Source organism: Octopus bimaculoides, chromosome 30 (assembly GCF_046866305.1).
Source record: "Octopus bimaculoides isolate indiv1 chromosome 30, ASM4686630v1, whole genome shotgun sequence".
Lineage (NCBI taxonomy): Eukaryota > Metazoa > Mollusca > Cephalopoda > Octopoda > Octopodidae > Octopus > Octopus bimaculoides.
In genome coordinates, this window is record NC_142957.1 from 4,629,559 (window position 1) to 4,639,861 (window position 10,303).

The 10,303-nt window shown below is 41.5% G+C and overlaps 1 protein-coding gene across 1 annotated transcript in view; it reads left to right on the forward strand.

Annotated features, from left to right (window-relative positions):
• The window catches only part of LOC106883575 (pre-mRNA-processing-splicing factor 8), an 87,628-nt gene that overhangs the window by 39,576 nt on the left and 37,749 nt on the right, over nt 1–10,303 (forward strand). The window contains exons 18-24 of the mRNA XM_089346027.1: nt 1,009–1,172; nt 2,389–2,515; nt 4,808–5,000; nt 6,504–6,691; nt 7,804–7,968; nt 9,852–9,925; nt 10,134–10,280. Of these exons, the coding sequence (XP_089202153.1) occupies nt 1,009–1,172; nt 2,389–2,515; nt 4,808–5,000; nt 6,504–6,691; nt 7,804–7,968; nt 9,852–9,925; nt 10,134–10,280 (1,058 nt within the window). The remainder of the gene's footprint in view (nt 1–1,008; nt 1,173–2,388; nt 2,516–4,807; nt 5,001–6,503; nt 6,692–7,803; nt 7,969–9,851; nt 9,926–10,133; nt 10,281–10,303) is intronic.

Here is a 10,303-nt window from a genome sequence, read left to right on the forward strand (position 1 = left end):
AAAGAAACTAAAAGAAGCCCATTGTACATATATATGTGTGTGTATATATATTGTTGGCACTCCATCGCTTACGACGTCGAGGGTTCCAGTTGATCCGATCAACGGAACAGCCTACTTGTGAAATTAACGTGCAAGTGGCTGAGCACTCCACAGACATGTGTACCCTTAACGTAGTTCTCAGGGATATTCAGCGTGACACAGTGTGACAAGGCTGACCCTTTGAATTACAGGCACAACAGAAACAGGAAGTAAGAGTGAGAGAATGTTGTGGTGAAAGAGTACAGCAGGGTTCGCCACCATCCCCTGCCGGAGCCTCGTGGAGCTTTTAGGTGTTTTCGCTCAATAAACACTCACAACGCCCGGTCTGGGAATTGAAACCGCGATCCTATGACCGCGAGTCCACTGCCCTAACCAATGGGCCATATATATATATATATATATATATATACACAAAGGAAGAGCATCCGGCTGTAGAAACCATACCAGATCAGACAGGAACCTGGTGCAGATCTCTGGCTCATGAGCTCCGGTCAAGCCGTCTATCCCATACCAGCATGGAGAGCGGATATTAAATGATGATGATGATGACATAAATATATATATACATGCATACATTTATGCGTATCTTCGCATCTATGTTCATTTCCTCTACTATCACTTGACAACCGATGTTGGTGTGTTTACGTCCCCATAACTTAGTGGTTCTGCAATAGAGATCAATATAATAACTACTAGGCTTACAAAGTATAAGTCTTGAAGGCAATGCTCCAGCATGGCCACAGTCAAATGACTGAAGTAAGTAAAAGAATAAAAGAATATATATATACTAGGAAGGGCATCCAGCTGTAGAAACTCTGCCAAATCAGATTGGAGCCTGGTGTTGCCATCCGGTCTCACCAGTCCTCAGTCAAATCGTCCAACCCATGCTAGCATGGAAAGCGGACGTTAAAGGATGATGATGATGATATATATCTGTATCTGTAACTCTTGTGTGATTTTCTCCTTCAGGACGGTCCTTACATCACCGCTGAAGAAGCTGTGGCTATTTACACGACCACTGTACATTGGTTGGAGAGCCGACGCTTCTCACCAATTCCGTTCCCCCCGCTGTCCTACAAACACGACACCAAATTACTGATCCTTGCCCTGGAAAGACTGAAGGAAGCTTACAGGTAAGGAATGCGGAGAAGTTTTTGAACACTCATTTGAATGTGTGTGTATATATATGTATGTATATATATATATATATATATATATATATATATATTATTTTATTTAAAAGAGTTCCAACTCGTTTTATTTATATTCTTGTAAAATTAATGTGGGATATAGAATATGGAATATATAATATATAATATAAAAATGGATGGTACAATGAAATGAAGTATTGAATGTCTTATTGAATATATGAAATATTGAGTGTTCAATATAAAGAATTAAATATATAAAGGCGAATACGTATTTTCAATACCTTGTGGTATTCATCATGGCCGGTATCATTGGCTTATGTCATCTTTTCATTCATTCAGAGTACGCCATGTATATATAATATAATATATCCTACTTATATATATATTTATGCACACACATACACACACATCTATGCATGTATTTACATATATATATATATACACATAATTGTGTACATACAGTTCCATGTATGTCTATTCATTTATATTTCTGATGTCTGTGTGTATCTATCTTTCTGTAAATATATATATATATAATTTAATTTATATAAAGGCATTACTATACAATAATGCCTCACGCTTAAGAGTGTCTTCATAAGTCATAATAACTACCAAAATAAGCACATTTTTACCGATCGCGAGGGAATGCAACTTTCAAAGCTAACCTCCTAAAAACTTTTAACTTAACGGCAAACCAATGGTTTCATAATTAATACAGCAAAACTATGCAGTAAGCTGCATCTTTCATTCATCAGTGCACGTATGGTCAAGACACATAAAGAATAAACAAAAATCAACATACCCTGATGTACCCAACACAGACACACACACACAGACACACACACACACTCACACACGCACAGCTACATAAATCAGTATAAATGTGTATTTATGTATATATATGTGTATATCTATCTGTCCATATATATATATATATATGTGCAAAACTATCAGTTGTAGGAGTACAGCTTGCTGTGTGTTTAATGTAATAGTTTAGAAAAATGTAAACAAATGCCTATCGACTTTCTCTGTGGACAGAAGTGATTGTGTAGTCATTTGTTTACATTTGTCTCCTCTAATGAATCTCACACATGTATACTACACTAACTAAACGTACCACTTCAAAAGATGCTGTCTCTTATATAATTTCCATTATCCACAAACATGCTACTTGCTGTGAACCCATTTTAATTGGCAGTGTGAAGAGCCGTCTGAACCAGTCCCAGAGAGAAGAACTTGGCCTCATTGAACAGGCTTACGACAACCCTCACGAAGCCCTGTCTCGTATCAAACGTCACTTGTTGACGCAGCGAGCTTTTAAAGAGGTAACAACCATTTTTGTTACTATATATATATATATATTATTATTATTATTATTATATAAAGCGGATGTTAAACAACGATGATGTATAATATATAGGCGCAAGAGTGGCTGTGTGCTAAGTAGCTTGCTTACCAGCCACATGGTTCCGGGTTCATTCCCACTGCATGGCATCTTGGGCAAGTGTCTTCTACTATAGCCTCGGGCTGACCAAAGCCTTGTGAGTGGATTTGGTAGATGGAAACTGAAAGAAGCCTGTTGTATATATATGTATATATATATATATGTTTGTGTGTCTGTGTTTGTCCTCCCCTAGCATTGCTTGACAACCGATGCTGGTGTGTTTATGTCCCCGTCACTTAGCGGTTCGGCAAAAGAGACCGATAGAATAAGTACTAGGCTTCCAAAGAATAAGTCCTGGGGTCGATTTGCTCGACTAAAGGCGGTGCTGAAGCTTTCTTGCGGGTTGCTTCCAGAGTGGAAGCAATATTATTGATAATGACACGAAATTGCTTGCGCTTAACATTCTGGCTGATAACTGGTGAGAAATTGGTGACCTCCGTTTGTTTTCTGTTTGTCTGCATTTAGTATATGTTTTCCAATTTTACCTTAGGTGTCTTTTTTTCCATTCATTGTTTATTACTATCTGTGTTTGATTCCTGAATATATATATATATATATATATATATATATATATATTACAAATAAAAGGGTAAAGGATTATTAATTTATTGATAAATTGATAATTAATCATTTTTACCAAGCCCTTCGGTATGTAAACACCATTATTGGTGAAGAACTTATTTAAAAGTTCTTATACATTTATAAACATAATTAAGGGAGTTTTAGCACTTTAGCTGCTATTTCTGAACTTCAGTATGTGGTGAAGCAACTGTTGCTGATCCCTTAATTATGTTTTTTTTATATATATATATATATACACACATAAACACACACATACATACAGGTTGTCTGTAAAGTCTGTGTAGTTTTGTAATTATATATGATAGAACGTATCAACTGTACACAGACTTTGTAGACACCCTGTGTGTGTGTGTATATATATATATATATATTTTTGTCTGGGAGTCTCTGGTTGGTGTGATGGTATCTAGCTGGCTATATGTGTGTATGGTCTATTGTCTGTGTGTGTGTGTGTTTGTCTTGCCAACTGTGTGTGTGTGGGGGTGTGGCAGTTGTGTGTCGCCATCTGTGTGTGTGTGTGTTTATGTCTTGCCAACTGTGTGCATGTGCCTCTCTCTGTGTGTGTGTGTCTGGTCAGCTGTGTGTATATATGTGTGGTGTACGTTTGTATTTCTGACTTGCCGTTCATTCGTGTGTCTGGTCTATTGTCTGTGTGTGTGTGTGTGTTTATGTCTTGCCAACTGTGTGCATGTGCCTCTCTCTGTGTGTGTGTGTCTGGTCAGCTGTGTGTATATATGTGTGGTGTACGTTTGTATTTCTGACTTGCCGTTCATTCGTGTGTCTGGTCTATTGTCTGTGTGTGTGTGTGTGTTTATGTCTTGCCAACTGTGTGCATGTGCCTCTCTCTGTGTGTGTGTGTCTGGTCAGCTGTGTGTATATATGTGTGGTGTACGTTTGTATTTCTGACTTGCCGTTCATTCGTGTGTCTGGTCTATTGTCTGTGTGTGTGTGTTTATGTCTTGCCAACTGTGTGCATGTGCCTCTGTGTGTGTGTGGGTGAGGCAGTTGTGTGTGCGTATGTGTGACTTTGCAGGCATGTATGGATTGTTATGACCACAGACATCATCATCATCGTCGTTTAACGTCCACCTTCCATGCTAGCATGGGTTGGACGATTTGACTGAGGACTGGTGAAACCCGATGGCTACACCAGGCTCCAATCTGATTTGGCAGAGTTTCTACGGCTGGATGCCCTTCCTAATGCCAACCACTCAGACAGTGTAGTGGGTGCTTTTATGTGTCACCAGCACGAAGGCCAGTCAGGCGGTACTGGCAACGGCCACGCTCAAAATGGTATATTTTATGTGCCACCCACACAAGAGCCAGTCCAGGGGGCACTGGCAACGATCTTGCTCAAAAGTCCTTACATATGCCGCGGGCACAAGTGCCAGAAAGGCGTTGCTAGGCACAGATGCCATCACAATTTCGCTTTCGCTTGCCCCAATAAGTCTTCGCAAGCTGAGTTTTGTGTCCAATGAGGGAGACGACGTTGGCATGGGTGCCAGACAGAAGCTAATTAATTAACAAACTAATACGTTTACTAACCATTACAAATCCTATTGTTGAATAACAACCACCACCTCCATTCCAGGTGGGTATTGAATTCATGGACCTGTACAGCCACCTGGTGCCAGTCTATGATGTGGAACCACTTGAGAAAATTACTGATGCCTACCTTGATCAATACCTCTGGTATGAAGCTGACAAACGCCGTCTCTTCCCCCAGTGGATCAAACCAGCCGATACAGAGCCTCCACCCCTTCTCGTATACAAATGGTGTCAAGGTAAGTGCTTTCTCTCTCTCTCTCTCCTCTCTCTCTCTCTCTCCTCTCTCTCTCTCTCTACTGATTCATCTCTGTCTCTAATAATGGATTAGTCCACATTACTGTGTAAGGGGCCTAGGGCCTTTTTTCCAGTTCCCTGGTATGTATATATTCCTCTGTGGACAGGACACCAATCCATTGTAGGGTGACTCATTTATAACTGAGCAAACTGGAGCAGCATGAAATGATGGGTTTTACTCAAGAACACAATGTGCTGACTGACCCAGGAATTGAAATCACGATCTGGTGATCATGAGTCCAACATTCTAACCACCAAGCCATGCACTTTCTCTTTCTAATGGTAGCTTCTCTTCATTAATTAGTGAATTGCTTTTTTACTCACTATTACTTATTAGTTTTTTCTCTCATAGACGTAGGAGTGGCTGTGTGGTAAGTAGCTTGCTTACCAACCACATGGTTCCGGGTTCAGTCCCACTGCGTGGCACCTTGGGCAAGTGTCTTCTACTATAGCTTAGGGCCAACCAAAGCCTTGTGAGTGGATTTGGTAGACGGAAACTGAAAGAAACTTGTCGTATGTATGTATGTATATGTATATATATATGTCGTCGTCGTTTAACGTCCGCTTTCCATGCTAGCATGGGTTGGACGATTTGACTGAGGACTGGTGAAATCGTCCAACCCATGCTAGCATGGAAAGCGGATGTTAAACGACGACGACATATATATATATATATATATATATATATATATATATATATATATATGTATATATATATATGTATATATGTATATGTATATATGTATATGTATATATATATATATGTATATGTATATATATATATGTATATGTATATATATATATGTATATGTATATATATATATGTATATGTATATATATATGTATATGTATATGTATATGTATATATATATGTATATGTATATATATGTATATATATATATATATATATATATATATGTGTGTGTGTGTGTATATGTTTGTGTGTCTGTGTTTGTCCCCCCAACATCGCTTGACAACCGGTGCTGGTGTGTTTACGTCCCCCGTAACTTAGCGGTTCGGCAAAAGAGACCGATAGAATAAGTACTAGGCTTCCAAAGAATAAGTCCTGGGGTCGATTTGCTCGACTAAAGACGGTGCTCCAGCATGGCCGCAGTCAAAAGACTGAAACAAGTAAAAGAGTAAAGAGAGTATAGTTCTTAGTTTCTTTCTCTCTCTCTCTCTCTCTCTGTTTCTCTCTTAGTTTATCTCTATCTTGCCCCCTCTCTCCCCCCGTGTCTCCCCCACTTACCTACTTTCTCTCTTAGCTTCCCTCTATCTTGCTTCCTCCCTCTCTCACTTGTTCTCTCTCTCTCTCACCTGCTCCTTCTCTGCCTCTCTTAGTTGCTCTTTCTCTGTTAGCTGCTCTCTCTCTCTCTCTCTCTCTCTCTTAACTTCTCTCCCTTTCTCTATTGATTGGTCTCCATTTCTCTTCCCACCACCACCAGGTATCAACAACCTCCAAGATGTCTGGGACACAGCAGAAGGTGAATGCAATGTGCTACTGGAGTCTAAATTTGAGAAAATGTACGAGAAAATCGATTTGACTTTATTGAACAGACTTCTACGATTGATTGTTGATCACAACATTGCTGATTACATGACGGCCAAAAATAACGTGGTAATCAACTACAAGGTAAGATCCCGGGGATGCGGATGAGGGTTTGATAAGGCACCGGGTTGGCTACCTGATGCACTGCACCCTAGTCTGTGTGAGAGTGTGTGTGTGTGTGTACACGCTTAGTTCCAGGTTCAGTTCCACTGCATGGTACCATGGGCAAATTTCCTCTACTATAGCCATGGGCTGACCAAAGCCTTGCGAGTTGATTTGTTAGACGGAAACTGAAAGAAGCCCGTTGTATATATGTGTGTTTGTGTTTGTGTTTGTCCACCACCACCACCACTGCTTGACAACTGGTGTTCGTGTGTTTATGTTGCTGTAACTTAGTGGTTCAGCAAAGAGACCAACAGAATAAGGCTTAAGAAGGTAAGCACTGAGGTCGTTTCATTCAACTAAAACATTCAAGGTTGTGCTCCAGCATGACTGCTGTCTAACTTCTGAAATAAGTTAAAAAAGAAAAGATATATAGGCGTAGGAGTGGCTGTGTGGTAAGTAGCTTGCTTACCAACCACATGGTTCCGGGTTCAGTCCCACTGCGTGGCACCTTGGGCAAGTGTCTTCTACTATAGCCTCGGGTCAACCAAAGCCTTTTGAGTGGATTTGGTAGACGGAAACTGAAAGAAGCCCGTCATATATATATGTGTGTGTGTGTGTGTGTATGTTTGTCCCCCCAACATCGCTTGACAACCGATGTTGGTGTGTTTTCGTCCCCGTTACTTAGCGGTTCAGCAAAAGAGACCGATAGAATAAGTACTAGGCTTACAAAGAGTAAGTCCTGGGGTCGATTTGTTCGACTAAAGGCGGTGCTCCAGCATGGCCACAGTCAAATGACTGAAACAAGTAAAGGAGAGTAAATGAGTACCCAAAAGCACAATGTGCTACTTTGGTCCAGGAATCGAACTTAAAATCCTGGGACTGTGAGTGCAAAAGCCCTAACCACTAGGTAACATGCCTATATATATATATATATATATATATATATGTATGTATGAAATGTATAGATGTACGTATGTATGTGTGTACCACCTGTTTCTTATACGCAAATGAGAGCCTACAACAGCAATAGGATGTTTTCTTTACGATTCTAATCTTTGTGTATCTCTCTCTCTTTCTCTTTCTTTTTCCAGGACATGAACCACACAAATTCGTATGGAATCATCCGAGGTTTGCAGTTCTCCTCATTCATTGTCCAGTTCTATGGACTGGTCATGGACCTGCTTGTGCTGGGCCTGCACCGTGCCAGTGAGATGGCCGGACCCCCACAGATGCCAAATGACTTCCTTACATATCAGGTGACTGACTCTTTGGCTCTTTTATTCTACCTCTCTGCCTGCCCCCTATTACTATTTCTACCACCACCACCACTAACTTTCTCCTCCCCTCCTCTGTACATTCTCCCTCTTCCTCATTACTTTTTTTACACCCTCTATTTTTCTCTGCATCTCATCTTCCTCTGTCCCTCCCACCCCTTCTGCTTTTCTCTCCTTTTTTCTCCCTTTCTTTTTCCTCTTCTGCTTTTTACCCCTCCCTCCTTCTACATCTCTTCTTCTGTCCCTCCCACTTCTGTTTTTTTGCCCCTACTTTCCCTCTACATCTCCTCTTCCTCTGTCTCTCTTGCCTCTACCTCTGCCTGCATCTCTTCTTCCTCTGTCCCTCCCACTTCTGCTTCCCCCCCCCCTGCCTTCCTTCTACATCTCCTCTTCCTCTGTTTCTCTCACCTCTGCCTTTTTGCTCCTCCCTTCCTTCTGCATCTCTTCTTCCTCTGTCCCTCCCACTTCTGCTTTTTCCCCCTGCCTTCCTTCTACATCTCCTCTTCCTATGTCTCCTTCACCTCCACTTCTGCCTTTTTTGCTCCTCCCTTCCTTCTGCATCTCTTCTTCCTCTATCCCTCCCACTTTTGCCTTTTGGCTCCTCCCTTCCTTCTGCATCTCCTCTTCCTCTGTCCGTCCCTGTCCTATTTTCCCTCTTTCTATTCTTGGGTCCCACCTTTTTTTCTCTCTGTCTCTCACATTATCAATATAAGCTACTATGATTTCAATATATGCAGCACAGTGGCCTCCTCTGTTGTATTGCCAGGGTCCACTTCTTTGTATATATTGGGGCCTAGGTCTCTGGTTTAAGGATGCCCTCCTCCAACTGTCTCACCTGCCTTGGAGACCCTGTAAAAGGGTCAGGGATGCCACAGCTACCATTATAACCACTACCACCATCACAACAGCAGTAACCACTACTACAACAGTGCTCACAAGAACAACCACTACAGCTACAGCAATGACTACTACTACCACCATCACTACAACTATAACCACTACTAGAACAACCATTACAAGAACTTGTACACCACCACTACTTTCCCCACTGTTACTACCACCATCACCATTAATACTCCTATTACTAACACTACCACTACTACCACCATCACCACAACCCACCACCACTACTACCATCACCACACCACATCACTGCTACTACCACTACCACCGTCAACACAACCCACCACCACTACTACCATCACCACACCACATCACTGCTACTACCACTACCACTACCACCATCAACACAACCCACCACACCACAACACACCACCACCACCGCAATGACAACAACTACAATTCTTGTTTCTTTATTGCCCACAAGGGGCTAAACATAGAGGGGACAAACAAGAACAGACAAAGGGATTAAGTCGAATACATCGACCCCAGTGCGTAACTGGTACTTAATTTATCGACCCCCCGAAAGGATGAAAACAAAGTCGACCTTGGCGGAATTTGAACTCAGAACGTGGCGGCAGACGAAATACCGGTAAGCATTTCGCCCTGTGTGCTAACGTTTCTGCCAGCTCGCCGACAACTACAATTCTTGTTTTTTTATTGCCCACAAGGGGCTATACACAGAGGGGACAAACATGGACAGACAAAGGGATTAAGTCGATTACATCGACCCCAGTACGTAACTGGTACTTAATTTATCGACCCCGAAAGGATGAAAACAAAGTTGACCTCGGCGAAATTTGAACTCAGAACATGGCGGCAGACGAAATACCGGTAAGCATTTCTGCCAGCTCGCCGACAACAACTACAATTCTGTTCACTAAAAGATTAGAGAAAAACTCAAGTTTTTGACCATTGTCCACGTGATGTTAATATATATCTATATTTCTTTGTCTTTTATTCAGGATGTGACTACAGAGACTGCCCATCCAATAAGACTGTTCTGTCGTTATATTGACAGGATCCATATATTCTTCAGGTAAGTACCTGCAGAGTGGGAGATATCTGTGTTTGTCTAGTTGTTTAGAGATAAAGTCAATGCTGTACACAAGTCCACCTAGCTGTATAAAGGCACCACGGTACAGGTAGATTTATGTCAGTGTTGATTTTTGTGCCACGAATGTGCATACGGACTTACTGTCTGTTTCTCTCTCTTTCTATCACTGTCACTGCTTTTTTTTATATAGGTTCACTGCAGAGGAAGCCAGGGACCTCATCCAGCGCTACCTCACTGAACACCCTGACCCCAACAACGAGAACATTGTCGGTTACAACAATAAGAAGTGTTGGCCACGGGATTCTCGGATGAGATTGATGAAACACGATGTCAACTTGTGAGTATCTCTCTGTGATTGTT